Source organism: Phocoena phocoena, chromosome 16, assembly GCF_963924675.1.
Source record: "Phocoena phocoena chromosome 16, mPhoPho1.1, whole genome shotgun sequence".
In the NCBI taxonomy this organism is placed as follows: Eukaryota; Metazoa; Chordata; class Mammalia; order Artiodactyla; family Phocoenidae; genus Phocoena; species Phocoena phocoena.
The window spans coordinates 62,169,958-62,191,362 of NC_089234.1; the positions used below are offsets into that span (position 1 = coordinate 62,169,958).

At 51.8% G+C, this 21,405-nt stretch overlaps 1 protein-coding gene across 3 annotated transcripts in view; it reads left to right on the top strand.

Moving 5' to 3' along the window:
* The window catches only part of LRRC20 (leucine rich repeat containing 20), a 58,093-nt gene that overhangs the window by 32,825 nt on the left and 3,863 nt on the right, over window positions 1-21,405 (top strand). For 2 of the 3 annotated variants that reach the window (XM_065894589.1, XM_065894590.1), the window contains one exon: window positions 7,692-7,859. The exons of the other annotated variant lie outside the window; for it this stretch is intronic. In XM_065894589.1, the coding sequence (XP_065750661.1) occupies window positions 7,692-7,859 (168 nt within the window). The remainder of the gene's footprint in view (window positions 1-7,691; window positions 7,860-21,405) is intronic. 3 annotated transcript variants of the gene reach the window in all.

Here is a 21,405-nt window from a genome sequence, read left to right on the forward strand (position 1 = left end):
CTTGCTCCCTGACTGCCAAGTTGTCTCCTGTGGGTACCCTGGGGACTTTCTGCTGCTGGGGTCACGGCCACCTCAGAGTTGGGTGGTCTTTAAATGATTACATCCCATTGATCTCCTTCAACCGTCTTATGGCGGGAAAAATGGAATCTGTCCAAAGGGCACATCGGTTCTGCGGAGAGTGGATCCTGAGGTCTGGCTGTGGCTCCTCTGGCCCCTCTCCTCCTGTGTTCCCATCTCCCCACTTCCTCCAGATGCAAGTCATTCAGCTCTTCTTATTGAGTGTGTCCTGGGCCTGCCAGGCTGGAGGTGTGTAAGACACACCTGCAGAAATAGACAAAGACCGCCCAAATGAGAACCAGCGGAGGCTGTTCATTCAGAGTTCGCTCTAGCCAGGGTGTCAGCCACTGTCACTTGCTTTTGGCAGAGACTCAAAGGCAGGCAGAGGAATGGGAAAGCTTCGTAGTGGATGAAAGGGAGAAGGCTTCAGGTGGGCCTGATGGCAGGCTATTGGCCTGGGGAAGCTGGAGGCGGGGGCGGGCCAGCCAGCAGCAGGGCCTTCTATGGGATTGGCTAGGATGCACATCTGGCTATCTCTGGTTGGTCCTGAGTGGGATGTTGGGACAAAAATTTAGGGAAACTGTCGGTTAGTAATCAAGTCCCAGCCATCTGGGGCCAACTGTTACAGGGGGTATTCCTTGGCTTCCTGGACTGTCGATGGAGATAGTAGTCTGACTTCCTACAAGCCTGACTTACAGAAGACTAGCTTCCTGGGCTGGCTGCTTTACTAATGGTTTGGTTTCTTGGGCAGGATGCTTCAGGTTATGAGTCCCAGTTCTATTTTTATACTTGGTCTGGCCATTGTCTGTGTGTATATTCAGTCTCTCACAGCCTGCCTTTCAACTCAATTCATTAGTTCCTCCTGAGCATCTGTTTAGGGCCGGTGTGAGCATGAACAGGAAATAACAAGAAAGCCCAAATTTGCTGGGCACTTAGCCCCCACCAGCTCCACACTGAGGGTTTTACACGCGTCATCTCATCTAATCCTCATAGCACCGACGTTTGGGAAGGATAAGGAAACCAAGACCTAGACCTGGTCCTTGAGGAGCCCACAGTCTCTCAGGAAGGCAGGTGTAGGAGCAGACAACCACTTTATAATGTGAGGGCGCATTTACTCAAAGTCTGGTGACTCTGTGAGGTCAGTCCTCTTATTATCCTTGTTTCACATGAGGAAACTGCGGCACAGAGAGCCTAAGTAACTTGCCTGAGTTCACACAGTGAGAGAGAATAGGGTCAGGACTGTGGGTCCAGATCCAGAACTCCTTTATAAACTACTAATGGGAGTAAAGTGTATGCACAGTTTTGCAACTTGTCCCTTTTACTTAGCAGTATATTTTAGGAACTGGTTCACGTTGGTAGAGTAAGAGCCACCTACCCTTTTCATGGGGGGCAGAATGGCTAGTGCTTCATTTTAGTCTGTCCCAGACTCCTCGGTTAGAAGAGTTTTCTCACCCCTTCCCTCTGTCCACCCAAGGAGTGGATGTGTGGCTTTCGGAAACTTCTCTTCTTTCCTCTCTGTTCCCCGTGGGCAGCAACTGTCTCTGTGTGAAGAGTCTGCAGTGCTGAGTATGGGCCACTTGAAGGACAATTATTGTTCCACCTGACCCACTGACTCTGCCCTGCAGGCGGGCCCTTGCAGGTAGGAAAGTAATTGCTCATTGATGCAGTGTCGCAGCCAAGGTGCTGATTGACCCTCAGTGGGCAGGTATTTTTGGAGTTGGCACATTCCTTTACCACCAGGCTGCGTAATTACTGCAGGCCAGCCTCATCTGTCCCTTAATGTAATCAGCTGGCCTTGTCTCCGCTGGGGTCAGTCTGAGGCCTCTGAGTCAGCGCTGACAATTGTCCAAGATAAGGATGATGAGGAAGTAATAAGGGAAACTTGGGGAAGGAGAGATCCATTTAGCAGAGTCCAGAAACCACAGCTCAGAAGGGATAGTAAATAAGGGGATGTCATGCCTGGCTGCTTTCAGGCTGGGGACAGTCTTGGGAGTGGGATGGAGTAAGGTCTTCTCCCAGAGACCCTGTCCATCCTGGGAGCCTAGGTTGTTTGACTCTGAACCTTGGTGTAAGAGAGCAGGAAGAAACATCTGGAGCTCCCCTAATACAGCCACGCACACAGCCCCCTCCGCCCTGCGACAAGAGGGCAGTGAGACCCTGGGCATAATTGTGAAAGTCTGATTGACTTTCCTGCAAGCCATGTGTCCCAGCTGCATCTACCTTCTCTTATTTTATCTTTTGACTTCTGCCTTTAATGATAGCTTTCAGGGTTTTTTTCCACAAAAAGCTCCATAATCCAATAACTAAGTCTCATGGATCTTGTACCCCTCTAACAGAAACAGTGCTTTTACTTTTCAAAGATTATCCTCTTCATGTTCAAGCATAGGGCTGAGCGTCTAGTAGGTGCTTAATAAATATGTGTATTGTGCCGCACGTCCTGCTTTTCACAACACTCTCGACTCATTCTCACAGCCCTGCTGTAAATGGGCAGGGAGGGCTTTCTCATGGAGGCTGTCCAGGGAGAGGATGGTCCCAAGGACACATGATGAGTTAGATCAGAACTAGGTCCTCCTGGGTTTTCCCCCATCATTCATTCACCACTAAATAAGCAGGGATTTGCTGAGTTATCTACTCTGAGGACAGGTGCTGCAGGGATTGGAGGTGCAAAACCGGAAAAAGCAGGTGGCCGGAATGGCCCACTTCTCTTGGGGAGGTTGGCTGGGGTTCACATCCTGGTTTGGGGGTTGGGAGAGGAAGGTCAGATTAACTGGGGGAGAGGTTGGGGTTTGTGTGACCTTAGGCAAGTTATTTCATCTCTCTGTAAATTGGAGGTAATGGGTTATAGTAAAATTAAAATGATTGCGTGTAAACTCCAGAGAACAAGTACCTGGAGCATAGTACTGCTTATTAGATGTTAGCCATTATTATTCGGTTTTGGTCTAAGCCCCAGACCCAGTGCGGCTGGGTATCCGGCCCAAGAGCGCTTTCCTGGAAATCCTTCCCCACCCAATCCCAGCACTTCAATACTTTCTTAATGCAGCAGGAGCCTGACTAACTAGAGTGGGTTGACACTGCCTTTCCAGAGCAGATCTGGGCTCCCTTTGAAGCTCAGTAATGGAAAGCTCTCCCTTCCTTCCCAATTTCAACACAGCCCCTCTGATTACCCTAATGCAGCCAAGGAGCTGAACACCAAGGGTGCAAGCCCTGCCTGCCCAGCCGTGACTCCCTCTGCGCCTTTTGCTTTTCAGAAGTGCTTCTGAGCTGGGCGAGAGGCCGCCTTTCAGGCAGATTCAGCTTCTCCTCCTTGCAGCTGAGCATCTCCTTAGAGCCTGCTGCTGAAGAACGGCTGGACTTTAGAGAGCAGCCTTCCCTGGGAAACGAGATGCTGGGCAGGGGCATGATTTTATATCCACAAGTCTCAATCTTGAGAGTAATGATCTCCAGGGAAGGAAACACAAAGCAATGACTTGGAAAGCTGCCTCAGCTTTACTGAGTGAAAAAAGCAGTTCTCAAAAGTGTATATAGTCTATGATTCCGTTTGTTTTTTAAAAACAATATGCATCCATCCATCCATCCATAAGCATGTACATAGAAAAATATAGAAGAATGAATACCAGACAACAGTGGTTCTGGCGGGGGGGAAACACGCAGGATTTTCATTTTCCTTTGTTCCATATTTTTGTGATGTCTCTGTTTTTACAGTGAGCTTGCATTGCTTTTATAAGTAGAAAATGCATTTAAAGTGAAACAAACTGCAGCAGTCAGGATAGGCCAGTTTTACATTAGGAACAAATAATTTCAAATCTCAGTGGCTTCAAAAAACAAAATGTTATATTTACAGTTGGGATAGCATTGGGTTTCTGTTACGGTTATTGGCACTGCACACGTGCCTGCGGGCTAGGCGACCTGCTGCCTTCAGTGGTGATGGAGGACTGGACCTGAATTTTCTCAAGAAGATAACTCGGCACAAACAAGGCCCAGGAGGGCTATGCACAGAATGGGGAAAATATTAAATCAGTGAAAACAAAAATCTCCCTTGGTGATAACAAATTTCAGCAAGAGCATCTAATTTTAAGCAGCGCATCTTTCTGAAGCTTCTCCAAGACAAACTAGCTAGCTGAGCAGCCTTGTGTGTGTCAGGGTGTGGAGAATCAGTAAGTGGCATGGATAAAATTACGGACCCGGGAGCCACACTGGTCTGAGGTCAGAACCTGGCTCTGCCATTTCTAACGTCCTGATCTGTAAAACGGGATCCATTCTACGCAACTTCAGTGGGTCATCATAAGGATTAAGTTGAGGTAAAACATGGTAAACACTGAAAAGAGGGTACTAGTGTGTGGTGAGTGCTCAGGACGGTTCACTCTCTCTGTCATTCTGTAGCAGGCCCCCCCGTGTAGTCATGTCCAGACCCTGCCTGCTCCTCCTGGGAACACTGACCTGAGGAATCCAGGCAGAGCTTGTCAGGAGGATCCCTTGTACTTTGGGGATGGACCACCTAGTGAGCAAATAGTCTGTAATTTGATAGGAGTGAAAGTTGCCCTTTTCCAGAATGGGGTCCAACCAGATGGAATCAAGCTGGAAAGTCATGAGGGGCAAAAGAGCTCCGGAAGAAGAGTCTGCTGTTCAGAGTGGTTCTTGAGCAAATACTTCTGGAGCAGGAATGCCTTGTTTGGCTTGGACTTTTAATTAACCTCACTGGGTGAGGGAGCAGTCTTGGCTTTCTGACACCTGGGGTGTCAGAAGGTAGTGAGTTCTCGCTGGTTTGTAAAGTTTGGAAGAGTAAGTCTCCCATGGGTCCGTCAGGCTCTGAGCCTGGGCAGAAAGGGTCCCTACCCTCCTGCTTCTCCCTCAGCCCTGAGAGGAGCGGATGTGATCATACAAAAGCCTCGGGATAATGTTCATTGTAGCCGCACACAAGGGCAGGAGATTTGCAGAGCCTTTGAGTCATGAATGCAGCAAGACAGAGACGTATAGGAAAGCTATTGAACATCAGGGAAAGAGACCTGGGAGGCCACACTGAACTTTCATTAAAAAGACAACCCTCAGAATGGGAGAAAATATTTGCAAATGAAGCAACTGACAAAGGATTAATCTCCAAAATTTACAAGCAGCTCATGCAGCTCAATAACAAAAAAAACAAACAACCCAGTCCAAAAATGGGCATACGACCTAAATAGACATTTCTCCAAAGAAGATATACAGATTGCCAACAAACACATGAAGGGATGCTCAACATCATTAATCATTAGAGAAATGCAAATCCAAACTACAATGAGATATCATCTCACACCGGTCAGAATGGCTATCATCAAAAAATCTAGAAACAATAAATGCTGGAGAGGGTGTGGAGAAAAGGGAACACTCTTGCACTCTTGGTGGGAATGTAAATTGATACAGCCACTATGGAGAACAGTATGGAGGTTCCTTAAAAAACTACAAATAGAATTACCATACGACCCAGCAATCCCACTACTGGGCATCTACCCTGAGAAAACCATAGTTCAAAAAGAGTCATGTACCAAAATGTTCATTGCAGCTCTATTTACAATAGCCAGGACATGGAAGCAGCCTAAGTGTCCATCATCGGATGAATGGATAAAGGAGATGTGGCACATATATACAATGGAATATTACTCAGCCATCAAAAGAAACGAAATGGAGTTATTTGTAGTGAGGTGGATGGACCTAGAGTCTGTCATACAGAGTGAAGTAAGTCAGAAAGAGAAAAACAAATACCGTATGCTAACACATATATATGGAATCTAAGAAAAAAAAAAAAAGGTCATGAAGAACCTAGGGGTAAGATGGGAATAAAGACACAGACCTACTAGAGAATGGACTTGAGGATATGGGGAGGGGAAAGGGTAAGCTGTGACAAAGTGAGAGAGTGGCATGGACATATATACACTACCAAACGTAAAATAGATAGCTAGTGGGAAGCAGCCGCATAGCACAGGGAGATCAGCTCGGTGCTTTGTGACCACCTAGAGGGGTGGGATAGGGAGGGTGGGAGGGAGGGAGACGCAAGAGGGAAGAGATATGGGAGCATATGTATATGTATAACTGATTCACTTTGTTATAAAGCAGAAATTAACACACCATTGTAAAGCAATTATACTCCAATAAAGATGTTAAATTTTTAAAAAAATGATAGCAGTTAGATGAAAAGCTTTTTGGTTTCCCGACTGTGGAGATGCCTGCCGGCTGATTCCAGGCACATCTTCCCAGCAGGATGTGCAGACTGGGCTTCACATAGAAGTGTTTTCAGCCTCCCCCAGAGACTCTGCTTCCTGAAGGTTCCACCCAGACCTGCCCTGATGTTGGTGTCTGGATGGACCCCTCCCCAACCCCACTTTCCTGAGGAAATGGGACTGTCATTCCATTCCCCACTTCCCTCCCTTATCTGTGAATCTCAGGGAACATGGGGAACTGCTAGGTGCGTGTGCCCTGGGGCAGGTTACTTGACCTCTGTGAGCCTCCGTGCTCTCATCCATAAATTGGGAGAGAAATCTGTTGGGAGGATTATATGAGATTTCATGAACGACTAATACATTGCCTGGGACATTGCATCCCTCGTTAAATATTCACACCTGCCTCTCCTGTTGCCTCTGTCACCAGCCCCTTTGTCCCATGTTTTGTGACCAGCGTCGAGTCATCCAGGTCATCTCAATCCTGGCTTCCCTGCCACCTGGTGGTGTGATCTTGGGCAAATTGCTTAATCTCTCTGAGCCACCATTTCTGGTTCTGTCGAATGGAGCAGAATAAGATAAATCTTGCAGAGCTGTTCTGAGGATCAGATGAGACACTTAGCATCAGCTCCTGGCAGTGTGTGGGACTCAGTGTAGGCCCCCCCAAAATGAAAAAGAGAGCTCCCGTTACCACTTCTTTATGGGATGCAGAACCACGCAGGAGTCCAGCAAGATGATGTTGTATGACTTCTCCTGTGATGTGTCTCTTTGCTCGAGATCATCCCAGAGGACATTCCAGCACCAGCGCAGCCAGGGCACAGACCCAGGTGTGAGTACTGGACCTGCAGGAGCAGAGAGCTGCAGGGGCCTGGTCACAAAGGGCCTTGATTGCCTAGGGAGGAGGTCCTGGGGAGCCACTGAAGGTTTGTGAGCTCAGGGCTGCGCTCATGAGGTTATAAAGGTCCCACTGTGCAGCGTTGATTGGAGAGGGACTGGAGGCAGGAAGCCAGGGAGGAGGCTGCCAGAGTGGTCCAGGTCAGAGGGACCGCTTCTGTCCTAGGGATGTGTTTGGGGGGAACAAAATCGAGGGGCAAGCCTGATTGAGCCGCAGTAAGGAAAGCCTCTCTGGTCATTCTGGATGCCTCAGTTCAAGGATGTGATGGTCCCTAAACCCGCCTTAGGAATGACCCCAGATGTGCCACCCTGAGCAGGGGTGAGAGACCTCTGCTGGGCAGAGCCTTCCATTCCAAAGCCAACAGCCGGGAGCCCAGCTGGAATGATGGGTGGCAGTGGTAGGGGTTATCCCCCCTTTTGCATTAATATGGAGTTCGCCCCTTGGGGGGCTTCCTTCCTTGCCGCCTTCCTGGCCCAGGAGGCCAGCAGTCACTGTGGTCTCCGGGTTGCTCCGCTTCCCCCCGCTCCTTACTCTTCCTCCCCACCTGGCAGAGCTCCACCTGGAAGGGAACTTCCTGCACAGCCTCCCCAACGAGGTCAGCACCCTACAGCACCTCAAGGCCATCGACCTGTCCCGGAACCAGTTCCACGACTTCCCTGAGCAGCTCACCACCCTGCCTGCGCTGGAGACCATCAATCTGGAAGAGAACGAGATCGTGGGTGAGTGGACCCAGCCCACCAGGCCCCTCACCTCCCTTTGCGTGCAGAGCCTCCCCTGAGCTCCCTTTCCCGAGTGAGGTTCACAGAGCCTCACAGGGCACAAGGCATGGGCCTCTGGACTCAGAGTTTCATAGACAAGAGCGCAAGGTTGGGCTTTCTGGTCTGAGATTCCCGAGTACAGGGCACTGAGCCTAGGAGGGTAACCATTACGAGGCCCTGCCACCTGCCAGGGGCCAGGTCAGACACTTGCTTTCACCTGGCAGGTAGAAGCTCTTGGCTTTCCCCACAGCGAGCCCTGAACTGGCTGGGCCACCTTGGGCCACAGGCGCTCCCTCTCGCGTCTTCTTCTGCCTGCCTCAGGTGCCTCTGCGACCCTTCAGCTGGGACCCTCTATGCATTGACTCCTGGTAGAGTCTTCAGCTCTCCCTCGCTGGCGTCACAGTGAGCTCTTTGCCATTATTAAGCAGGAGCCACTAGGCAGAGGTGTTCAGAACAGTGTCTCTGTGCCTCCAGTACAGATACGCTCCCCCCAGGGAACCAGAGGGTCTTCCCGTCTGGGTTGGAGATGTGCCTCCTGCAGACAGCAGATCCCAGCGAGCTGGGTTCCTCTGAGGTGGAGGAGGGGTCCCTCTCTTCCTTTTGTAGCAGTTACATACCTGCCGGTCTCATCAGGACCTGAGCACCCCCCCCCCCCCCAGCTGCTGTCTAACCTCCCCAGAGAGAGCCTGGCACTCACAGGGTCCTTTCGCGCTCCTCCTCGGCCCCTCCTGCGGCTGCCTCGGTGGGCTCTGGAAACCCACCTGCAGCCCCATTTCGTCCTCTCTCACGTTGCCTCTAATGTTGATGGTTAATAATAACCCCCTTCAGTTATGCTTTTATTTTCGTAAGCTCTTTCACAGCCATTTTGCCATTTGATTAAAAGGAAGAGGTCTCTGGTGGTTTGGAGCTGCTCGATGAAGAGCAGCCTGCCTTGTGCGCCGGCGAGTGTCCCTTCTATCAGGGATGCCGCCTGCAGGGCCCTGGCCCTGGCTGAGTGGGAGGTGGGACCAGCTAAATTCTGAACGTCTGGGTCCATCCTTTTAGAGATGAGTAAACTGAGGCTCAGAGAGGTTATGAAAGAGCATCGGGTGGCACAGTGAGACCACAGAAGCGCCAGGATAAGAATACATGATTCTAAAACTCAGCCCTGTGCCTGGAGTGGGGTTCCCTTGCCTGGCCTCTGGGAAGGCCCTGGGGGTGGGCTCTGGGTCAGTCTTGCCCGTGCGTTGGCCCCCCTGGTCACTTGGGCCCTTCTTCTGTCTTTAAGCGGAAGGAGCATGCCCAGAAGTGCCTTTTCACTGCACAGTTCTTCCTCCTGTGCTGTCCTGACCACCCGGGGTCTCGCCCTGAGCTCTTCACTCTCAGCCAGGCTCTCCTTGCTGGGCCCTTCCTCCTCCACCTCTTGTTCTTGGAGGCCATTCCTGATGCCTCCACCTCCTTCTGCTGCTTATCTAAATGGGGCAGTAACCAAGCAGGGGCTACTTCAGGCTGATACCAAGACCAGAGCTGGGTGGGTAGCTGCAGGCAGGCAGGTCAGGACAAGTATTGGCCATTGGCTTCCCCACTTCCTAACTGCAGCTTTGAAAGACTCACGTTCCCTCTCTGAGCTTCAGCTCTTCTCAGCTTCCAAATGGAGTTTCTCCCCACCCTCCCCAACCCCCCACCCCAGAAGGTGGCTTCCCTGCGCCCCCAGCCGGAGAACTGGCTGCGTGGTCTATGCTGGCTGCAGTACGAGAAAAAGTGGGAAGTACAGGGTGGCACAGATTCCCTAATCTTTCCCCTCCCACAAGGCCGACAACATTCCTTAGCCGAACAGCTCCCAGAGCAAAGATCGGCGGTTTTGACTTCTTCTTTTGTACACATAGCTCTAACTTTCTGCAGAGTGACAGTAATAACTCCACACGTGGAAGCATCTTACAGCTTACCAAGAGTGCTCATGTGCAGGCCCAAGGCAACAGGGTGATCATCCCATTTGATGGATGTGGAGACTGAGGCACTGAGACATTCCCCCGGCCTTCATGGTCAAGTGTCTGTTGCACACCTGACCAGGTAAAAGAGACATCAGCCACTGGCTGTGTATCCCAGTCAGTTCAGTCTGTGACAGAGCCCCCTGCTGCCCAGCCTGGGCCCGGCCTGGGGGACATGGAGATGTCGGGGACTGCCCCTGCCTTCTAGTTTTCCCCAAGTGTCCAGCAGCTCCTCGAGGTGCTTGGCTGATCTCAGGGCCTTCCCCATTGCGGGATGCCTGGGTGTCCTCCCCCAACCAGGTGGAAAGAGGGGCACACGGCGGCAGCTATGGTTCCCTTGCAGGAGGGTCCTCACTTTTATTTTCTACCTGTCTCCAATCCATCCTAGTTAACTGCTTGGATGGCTTTCTAGCTCCCAAACCAGCGGAAGGCCAGGCCACAGCCTGTGCAGCCCAATTGGAGGAAAGAGAGCCGTAATCACAGTGAAGAAGGTGAGGGCTGAAAAGTCCTACGTTATGGAAATAGCTTTGCTCTCGTCACCAGCTGTAGCCGATCTCCTGCAGGAGCTCATGGGAATAAGTGTAGTTGGAGCTTAGGATGCCTTAAGAATGGCTTATTTTTCCCCTTTAGAGCCCTCAGAGAGGATTGGAAAATTTTTTTAAAAATCGTTTTTAAAGAAATAAATTGGGTTGCCTTAAAGCTTTAGTTCGGTAAGTAGAGAACAAGCAGCTCTGAAGCAAGCCCCCAGGTGCATCCGAAGGTGCCTCTGAAGGGACCTTCTCAAAAGATGCCTCCAGCAAGGCCTCAGGAAGGCCTGGAAGTTGCCGAGGGTGGCAGCAGCATCTTGTTTCTGGACAGTGCCGCTGCCCAGTCTTCCTCCACTCTCTGGACCACGATGTAGGGAGAGGAGAGAGGGCTCCGGTCCATGGACGGGAGAAGGCACAGGACCTCATCAGGGTATGCAGGCTGGGAGAGAGGCAGGGACACTGCCCTCTGTTTTCTGGCCCAACCGGCGGTGGGCAGGGCGGGGAGGGTGCCCGTCCTTGGTGCTCACCAGTAGCTGAATGCCCTCAGGTCAAGGATCTGGGTTAGCATGTGGCGGCCTCGTTGCTGCCGCCTTGTACGGACAGTCCTCCAGTCCGTGTGTGTGATGTGGCCTCCCTGTGCTCTCATCTCTGGAGCCACCCTGCTCCCTACCCCCACCCAACATGAGTGTGGTGTCCGCATACAGCGGGCGCGCAGCTGGTTGGGAGCACAGTACAGAGCAGGAATTCCAAAGGCTCCAAGGCCCTCCGAAATGACTGACACATAATAGGGCAATAAGTTGTGAAACCAGCATGTGCTGGAGTACATCACCTGTAGCATGGTACATACTGCTTTGTGACTTTTTATTTTAGTTTTGCAATGTACCCGCACAGATATAGGTACTGGGTCATGCTGTAAAATGTATTTTTTTTTCTTTTTTCTTTTGGCCTCGCCACGCAGCTTGTGGGATCTTAGTTCCCTGATCAGGGATCAAACCCACACCCTCGGCAGTGAAAGCGCGGAGTCCTAACCACTGGACCGCCAGGGAAGTCCTAAAATGAATTTCTTACAGTGAGTCATGATGAAAAAATATTGAAAGCCGCTTCCATGAGTTGTCCCGCAGAGATTTGGGGTCTGTGCTCAGCCAGCCAGCTCCCTGTCCTTCAGCTCTCACCCCTCAACTACGCCACACTCTTCCCTCCTCTCATCTCCACCCGCGTCTCTGTCCATCGTGGTCGCCACCACTGCATCCTCAGGGTGACTGGATGGTGAGGGTGTCGTGAGGATAGGCAGTGATGCCTCGGCTAAGGGGATGAGCTCTCCTCTCACCCGAGTGTGGAGCCAGGTAGATGACAGGTTCAATGCCATCTGACTCTTTATCTCCACCCCATCCCACTTCAGCCACCCTGCACGGCCAAGCTCTCAGTCTAGAAGTCCTGCCTCATGTCTTACCATTTTCTCTGCCTTTGTCCTAAGCCCCTGAGTCTGTAGGTCTGGGCCTGGTTCAGATGAACAGGAAGTGGTGCAGGTCACAGGCCTCTCCTCTACCCGCCCAAGCTGGGCCCTGGCACACGCATATAGCAAGTGCCCCCATCCAGATGGGAGGCTTCCTGGGTCCTTGGGGACAAGCCTGCCAGGCACTTCCGAGAGGGAGAAAAGGGTTTGTAGCTTAGAGTATTTATTCTGACAACAGTGACTTACAAGTTTCTGGGATGTGGGATGGTCCTTATATTTTCCAAACCAGAAGGAGCCTCTGGTATATGGAAGCTTCTGAGTGTGTATAAACAAGACTGCTTGGGGAGAGAGAGTCTCTGCAGAAATAGGGGCGACAGAGATGAATGAGATGCAGGTCCTGACCTTAAGTTGCGTACAGGCTGTAGGGAAAGTCTGAGTGGGAGCGGAGAGTAAACTACAAGATAAGACATGGTCAGAAGTGCTGAGGTGCCAGGGGGAGGCTCCCAGGCAGAGGGTGGCTGTCCACGTGTCCTTGTGAGGTGGGGTTCCCCAGAGAGCCCTGGAAAGGCTTTGGAGGAGGTAGAAGCATTTGGTCTGTGAGTGGTGACATGGGCAGAAGATGGGTCACCCATCCTGTTAAAACCAGGGAGTCAGTTCTTTACCCCAGCAACCATCACACAGGCCTTGAAGGTGGGTGTGGGAGCAGCGTTCACTCCTAAGAACTTATAATTACTCGATGCTACAGAGCAATTCAACACGTTCCTGGAACATGTGGGGTGAAGGGGAGACCAAGTACCGATGTTTCAGAGACTTCGTTTTGCTTAAGCAGGAGACTATTTTGGTTAAGCTAGAATTTAACTTTCCGTTAAAAAACCCACCCTCTATTTGCTGGGTTTTTTACCCCATGCAACCACTGTTCCAGAAAGAACGAGAGATCATAGGGAAACAAAAGCTTGTTAAGAATTTAACAAACAAAGCAATAGCACTTTTAAAAGGAAAAGTGCAGATATCCCCTGCTTTTCCAAAGTTGGCTTTACACCACTTCACTTTTACGAAAGACCTGCACTGGTACCTGTTTTCTCTAATCAAGGAAATCCGAAGAGGATTTACACTTTTATGAAAAAATAGGAAAAGCGCAAATCGCATTCAGCATTTATTTTGCAGCGAGTGTTAACAGAGGAAGTTTGTGCCCCGGGCAGAGAGAGTGGCCCTGCCAAGCTCCTTCCCCAGAACCACATCCCAGCATCAAGCCGCCATGTGCTTTATCTCAGTTTATTTTGTGTGTCCGTTAATAAGATGTGTCTTAAGGTAATTGCTTCTTCACTTTATGCCATTTCTGCTTACGAAAGCTTTTATAGGAATGCTCTACTTTCAGATAGCGGGGGACATCTGTACCTGTATCACGTAGGGATGCTTTGGGCTGCATTTACTTAATTCTGTGTTCATACAGTTTCACTTCTTACTGTCAAGGCCAATAGTTCTCAGAGTTGGGGGAGCCCAGGACCAGCAGGATCATCTGAGAACTTGTTAGAAATACATATTCTTAGGCTCCTTCCCAATCAATCAATCTGATTGATTCTCCTCAATCAGAAACTGGGGGAGTGGGGACAGACAGCAATTTGTGCATCTTTTTTTTTTTTTTCACCGTGCCACTTGGCTTATGGGATCTCAGTTCCGGACCAGGGACTGAACCCGGGCCACGGCAGTGAAAGCGCCGAGTCCTAACCACTGGGCCACCAGGGAATTCCCTAGCAGTTTGTTTTAATAAGTTCCCCCCCCAGGTGATGCGGATGCATGCTGAAGTTTGAGAACCCCTTTCGAGGCTCTGGCTTCTCAAAGTGTCATCCACAGACCAGCAACAGTGTGGGCATCACCTGGGAACCAGTTCGAAATTCAGAACCTCAGGCTCCACCTCCAACCTCCTGAAAATCAGAATGTGTACCTGAGCAAGACCCCCAAGTGCTTTCTATGCACAGCAGGGCCTGAGAAGCGCAGGGCCTTTTCCTAAAGCACCAGATGCCACCTCCGGGCTGCTGACTGTGCTAATGGCCGCACCGTCCTCCCAAACACAACTGCTCCTTAAGCCTCACAAATTTCTCAGGGTACCCAAGGTTTCCACAAAGTACAGGACCCTTGTCCCCTGGGCTACAAGGATGGTTTGGGGGCACTGTGGAGACTTAGAGGGAGCACACCTGGCCCAAGGGGGCACCTGCACCCCTGCCACAGCCCAGTGTATCACTGGGAGCCCAGGCCCTGTATCACAGCAACTTTTTCCTTCCCTGGGAAGGCGGGGGAGGGGCAGATCCCTCCAGGGAGCCGCAGCTTCACTCTGGTCTCCATCAATAGAAGAGATTCTCCAGGATATCGTCCCTTAGCGTGGGGCATAAATGCCCACTAGGACCTCAGGATTGCCCTTTCCTGACATTGACATCACTGTTCCACCCTGTTTCACAGACTAAATTGATAAGCATCACAGGGGCAGAGAGATGTGGCTTTATTTCACTTTGGGGCTCTACCAAGCTGCCCCTTAGTGAGAGGTTCTGCAGGCTCTCCTTGCTCTTGGAATTCTCCTGTGGCTGGGGGCATGAGCCACAAGCACTGAGTACCAAGTGCTGAGTGAGTGGTACACGAGGAAGCTGGGCTGGGGAGGGCTTCCCGGGGAGCGGGAGTGAGCGGGACCTGGTCCTGTTGTTCCACATCACACCCACTCTGTGCCTCTGGGGGGACAGAAGGAGAGTTCTTTCACTGGAGCCCAGAAAATAGTTTTTAAATAGAAGAAACCCTAGAAAAGCAGAAGTGGAAATAATGCTCTGTTTGATCTGAAAAGATAAAATCGCACAGACTTGAAAACCTAACAGCTATGGCTGCTTGACACTGCTCCTCTGTAATCGTCTCATTTAATCTGCTCAGGCCTCTCTTCTGGATAGGGGGCGTTACATCCACTTGACGGCTAAGAGAGAGGCTCAGAGACATTAAGCAGACTGCACTAGGGCCTGGTGGAGGCAGGATTTGAACCCAGGGCTTTGGCGCGCCTGGGCCCACATGTCTTTGGTGTTCCGGAGCCTGCCAGCTCTTCATGTGATGGGAGAGGAGGGTGTGGATGGTGCCTGGGGTAGCAGGTTGGGTGCCACATGTCTGGTAGCACCAGTAAGCTATTGGCCAAGTCACAAGGGCAGAGTTTTCTTATACTGGCCTCGCTCAGCCCTGGCAGGAGCCCTGCGGTTGCAGAGAAAGGAGCTCTCCCTGTGAGCGGCCTTTTAGCTGGTATTTACAAGGGGCTGATTGGCAAGCACACTTCCTGTAGCTCCCTGCCTGCCAGAGAAGACTGTTAGCCCCTAAGACAGGTCAAAGCAGAGAAGGTCTGGGAAGACAATGTCAAACCCCTGACACATTCCTCCTGCCCGTGGATCTTGGGCTCCAAGCCCATCTGGGGGGGAAGGGATGGATCCCTGGACATTGGGTTTGAATTACCCCCCCACCCCCCACCCCCCGTCCCGAGCACAGCCAGCTGGCGACAGTCTGAGCCTTGCCCTGCCCTCCAAGCGCTGAGTGTCACAGTGCCCAGGGGAAGATGATTCACCCTTCAAGGTGGCAGCTGCCTGCTTGGCACAGCGGACTCATGCCGTCTGCCCAGAACGCCCTTGTCCAGCACCAGCAGAGTGCCGCCCTGTACCCATGGGCAGTGAGCAGTCAGTACAGGCATCGATCGTGAAGCCATCACTAGACACAGTGTAGGAGTGCTTGCTGGCTGTGGAGCCGCTTGAGGGGGAGGTTAGAAGTAAGCAAACAGTCTTCAACAGCAATTAGTGCAAATTAGACATGGTCCCCAGAGGTGGAGGGGAGGGAAGCTCCTGTTGCAGCTCCTGCCCACATGTGTCTGCCTGAAGGGAACTAGCAAGCCTGGTCTCTGGGCAGAAGACATTTCACACACTTGGTCTCTGTCCAGGTGGCATTCTCTGTGCCAGCCACTGAGTGGTAAAACTTTGATTACCCACAGAACGTCCAGTTCTCCAGGGTGCTGGGAGCACTCTGCTGGTAGCACACAGGTGAACAGCAAGAAAAGTTCTTTGACATCTGCTTAAAACAAAGTACTTTCTTGCTCCCTTAGACAAGCCAGTCTAAGGGACCGTCTGTCTCTCTCTCTGTCCAGAGTGCTGGAGAGCAGCCCAGATACTCTGACTCTCAAAGCTCAGCCTTGCAAGGGCCTTATTCAGGGAGTAAGAGGCTCGCAGGGTCACGAACACAGACTTAGGCATTTGGGAAACGTTCATTCGCCAGTTGTTTTTTGATTGAGCAGCTTGCCGTGCGCTAGGCGCTGTGCTGGAGATGGAGGCGGAGAAAGCCCGCTCCCTGTTCTCACGGGGCTCTCATGGTCAGTTACACTAGCTGATACTTAGTGGCCATTTATTTCATATCTGGATCTTCTTCTCTAACCATTTGCAAGTGTGCTCTTATTTAACGCTCACGACCACCTTATGAGGCAGGCACTATTATTCTCCCCAGGTGAGGAAACTGAGGCTCAGGGAAGTTACTTAAGTAACTTGGCCAAGGTCATGCTGCCTGGACAAAACCAGGGTTTCCAACCCAGGCAATCTTGCTGCAGAACCCCAGCCATTGAGGACAGTGCTTTGCATAAGGAGAGAGGATTTTTGCATATAGCTGGAGGGAGATTGAAAGCCACAGGGAAGTTATGGCTAGAGCACGTAACTTTGGTTGGAGGGAAACTTCCTTGGGGTGGAGAGAACAGTGTAAGGTGATGAGGCAGGATTCCCTATGCCACGAACGCAGGCAGTCAGCCTAGCTCTTGACAGCTCTGCCCCACACAGTGAAGCAGGTGGGCAGCATCCTGGGATGGAAGTGCTATATGAGTGTTTTCACCGGATTCTCTCATTAAGCCTCACTGGGAGGACCAGTGGTACTCAAACTAGCTGTGCATTGAAATCATTGGGAGATTTTAAAAACACCTGTGTCCAGGCCATACCCCATGCCAGTTAAGTCAGAATCTCTGATGGTGGGTTTGGGGCTTGATGATTTTTTAAAGCTCCCCAGATGATTCCAAAGTGCAGGCAAGATAGAACCATGGAGGTAAACCAGAACCTTCCATCAACAAGCACATTCCATCCCTGAAGAAGCTGTAGCCTCTTTCTTCCTTCTCTCAGTGTCTGTTGCATGTGTGTATGTGTGTAGCTACGTCAGGATGAGAAGAGCAGTCAGCCCAGCCGTGAGAGCTGACGGTCGGCTGGGAGGGTGGCAGAGGTGAGCTCTGTGGACTTGCCTCTTTGCTCGGGGTTCCTCTTTCCCACGGACCCTACTGGACCCTGGGCACGGTGTCTCTGCTGCCGCAGTGCCCACAAACCCCCACTTGTGATTTCCCTGTAGCACAGCCCGCTCACCTGGCATTTTCAGAAGAAACTTTATCAATGAGCCAGAGGCAACTGAGAACATGCAGACAGCCAAACAGCGGGCCGGTTCCCAAAGTTCAAGTTTATTCCAAAGAATCCTAGTGTAGGTGGACAGGAGTTGGCCTGAGCTCTGACACCTTGTGCTCAGGAGCCTGTGGTCCTGCCCGGGCGGGCTACTTGACTCACCATTACTGGAGGTGCTTGCTCCAGTTCAGTGACCTCACCTTGGTAGCTTGAAATTGGCCATGGGAGGAATGTTTACACCACGCAAAATCGGCAGATGCCCCACATCAGGGATGTTTCCCTCAGGAAGTGGATTGTTAAACGCACACCACTTCCTTGCTGCTTGTCCTGGCCACTTCACCCACTTCCCCGCCACCACCACCTTCCACTCATTTTGTTTCTCAGAAGCTGGTTTCCCTGGTGAGGCCCTACCTAATTCACTCCCATCTGGTGCTTATCTTAGGAGCTTTTCTTCTTATTTTTCCAATTATAACGGAGGTCTTATTTCTCTGACAATGATCTTAAGCCTGAGTGGAAAGAGGTGTAAAGCTGGTGGCAGCGACCTTAGGTTCCAAGCACGGAGAAGATTTACAAAGGAGCTATTCACATGTCCACCCCACCCAGGAGAAGAGCCTGTAGGGGAGGCGATTACTTTTCCATCCCACGCGTCCTTCACCCCTCACTTCCAGACTCTTGCTGTACAGTAGATGAGGTGGCTCTAGTCCTCCGTGTGTTATAGACACACATACCTCCCGCTGTGAGGGAGGGACCGGCAGACACTTAATGGGAGGCCATGGCAAAACTGCCATTCTTTCCCGAGCCCCTCCCGGGGTATCTAACTGAAGCAGCTGGAGAAGCAGAGCAGAGGGGTGGGGGGACTTCAGGGGAGAGGGGCGGTGGGCACAGGGGAGCAAAATGGGAAATCTGACAGGGAAGGCAAATCCCCCAGGCTTGGGCCAGGCAGTCTGAGTTACTTACTTAGCTGTCTCCAGAGCAGCCAGTAAGGGGACCGTGTTCTGACCCGGCTTTGACTGCACGTGGGATCCAGGTGGGGCAGTGTGCAGGAGGGGGCAGTGCTGGCAGGTGGCCGCACTGGGAGCCTGTGGGCCCACCTTGCTGGCCAGTCTGAGGTGCGGAGGAGGAGGAAATCACAGTGGGGGCTTTTCTCCCCCTTTGTTTTTCTTTCCCCACAGCCTGCACTTAAGGTTCATTAATGTATTCCGTAAAACACTCTGTGCTCCCCATCCTCTTGCCGGTTGCCCGCCACACTCTCTACACCTCCTTGGGGAGCGCCGCGTGGTCCCTTCTGCCAGCCCCTATGGCCCCATGAAGCCGAGGACCGTTTAAAGATGGGAGGTTGAGGTTCAGAGAGGTTAGGGGCCTGCCTGAGGTTGCACAACTCCAAATGGCAGATCCGAGGTCAGGGCCTGGGTCTCTGCCCCATCCACTCCCGCAGCTGGCCTCTCTTTCATCAGAGGACTTAGAACTCCCCAAGCCAAACAGACTTCCTTGAGGGACTCAGCCTGCAGGACTGTCAAGGGCATGCAGTGTTCTCTGTGCCTCCTGAGCACAAGGGCTGCTGCTGCTTTCTTCCTGCACACATCCCCCCACCCCCCAGCCCCGACAACCAGGGCTTGGGCTAGGGCTTGGGCAAGGGCTCTGTGCAGTGGGGGAGCTCGATCACTGCCCTCCCCGGGCTTGTGAAGGGACAGACCCAGCCGTGAGTGTGGCCCGGGAGCCTCCTTGTTACAGGCACAACTCTCTGTCCCACCAGGTTACCATAGTTTGCCTGCTTGTGTCTTGTGGCATTTCAAGTGGGGCGTGAAGCTCAGCTCAGCTCAGCATCCTTGATCTTTGTTGTTGAGGCACCAGGCACCAAAAGCTGTGTCAAGGCTGATGCCAGGCCAGCCTGAATTCTCCAGCACGCATGTGCCCACAGCCCCCTGGGGAGGCTAAGGCAGCCTCCCACGTGCTGCCCACAGGCCTGAGGCACTAGGGCTGGGGCGCTGCCTCTGCATCTTTACCCAGCGCCCCAGGTCCCATTGTAAGGAGGCCTCAGGCTCCAGCTCACTGATTGGGATCCTTTGGGGACTGGAGGCAGAGAAGCTGAAAAATCCTGAAAAATCAGGCGTTCTGGTTGGAAGGAGATCACCTGGATCAGAAGTGAGACAGCCAGCCATGTGTCAACTGTCCAGTGTGGCTCCAGCCTGGGCGGCCAACAGGGCGCCATGATCTGTTTCTAAGCTGCCAAGGAAGCCAGGGAACTGGGGCCCTAGGCCACCAGGTTGGCGAGCCTCTCATCCCAATTCCAGATGGGACCTTAGATGTCGTGGGACTCAGCTCCACCCAAAGCGGGAATCAGAAGTCACTGGTCTCTGCTGGGTTACCTCTGTGCTGGGAAGCTCACTCAGGGCCCCTTACCACTTCCCTGGGCCCAGACCCCTCCTCCTCTCAGCCTCTGTTCAGACCATGGGTACCACACATATGCTGAATCGTGCTCTGAAACAGTCATTTTTATCATCTTGCCTCAAGCTGGTCCCAGTGGCGTGAAACAAGTTTGCCAGTCAATAGTGCCAATGATTAGTGAAGGGAGGTCAAGCTGACCTTGAAGAAGTAATTTTCTCTAAATACTGCCCACTCTGATTCTGCTTTTATTGGTTATTTTAAGCTTCCACAGACATAGGCAGGAGTCTGGGAGGGCTGTCTGCGGTGGGAAGAGGGTTGGATCCATCTCTCATTGTCTGTAATGGCGAAAGCTGGAAAAAAACTGAATGTCTAACAGTAGAAACATGAGCCAAACTGTGATCCCTCCATTCCATGGACCACCACGTGGCTGTAATAATGTCACAGACTTGTAACCTGAAAAGATGTTCACAATGTATCATCAAGAAAAGCATGTTATGGCATAGTATCTAGGAGGCCTTTTTTTTTTTTTTTTTTTGCAGTACACGGGCCTTTCACTGTTGTGGCCTCTCCCGTTGCGGAGCACAGGCTCCGGACGCGCAGGCTCAGCAGCCATGGCTCACGGGCTCAGCCGCTCTGCGGCATGTGGGATCTTCCCGGACCGGGGCACGAACCTGCGTCCCCTGCATTGGCAGGCAGACTCTCAACCACTGCGCCACCAGGGAAGCCCTAGGAGGCCATTTTTGAAACATAGTTGTGTATGCACATACACACACACACACACACGCATGTTTAAAAGTTGGTAAGGCCATGTACCTCACATTAACAGTGGTTGGTTCTGCGTGGTGAGACAGGGTGATTTTATTTCTGCTCATCAATATTTTCTCATTTTCTAAATTGGATTATTGCACTAAAGGGCCAGTAACCTATCACAGCCTTGGCCCACAGAGGCCTGGCCCTGACTGGCAAGAGTGGCCAGAATGGGTCAGGTCAGGGGAAGGGCCCCAACTCTTGAATGTACTGAGGTCAGAGTTGCTTAATCAAGTGGTGTTCGTGGTGGGTCCACTGTGTGCCCAGCCCAGGGTGGTCCTGAGCCTGAAGGAACTTAACGTTCTAGTTCAGGAGATAAAATATGCATTCATTTGTTCGTTCACTCATTCATCCAACAAATAGCTATTGAGCACCTATGAGCACTGTGCCAGGTACTGCACTTATAGTGTGAACATAGTCCCAGAGTGTGATGCGTGATATGAGTCTTGTATAAAGGGTTATGGGACTTTGGATGTGGACCAGAGGGAGTGACAGAGGAGGGGGCCTTTGAGCTGGAATATGAGGATCCACAGGACATGGGCGAATGGGGATGAAGGCGTGGCCCAGGGGAGAGGGCAGAGCTGGGCTCCTCTTCCTCTCCAGGTGTGCCAAAGTCCAGGGACCTGGCTTCCATTACCACCATGACGCCATTGTGTCTTGTAGCCCTAGGAAGCTTATGTAGCCTCTTCAGGCTTCCGGTTCCCCACCCACAAAACGCAGATCATTTCATATCCTCCTCTCTACCCTCCAGCCATCTCCTGCTCTTGTCAGGATGCTCTGAGCGTAAATGTTCTTTTAAGCGTTATCCAGAAACTCCCAATTGGGCACTTGGGCTTGTTGCTTGCTAGCCTGGCTGCTCCAGTTTGTTGATTCTGCCAGCTTTGACACATTCTGGTGGCCCCGTTGCTCCTTCCTCTAAGCTGCTCAAGCACCTTTAGCGGT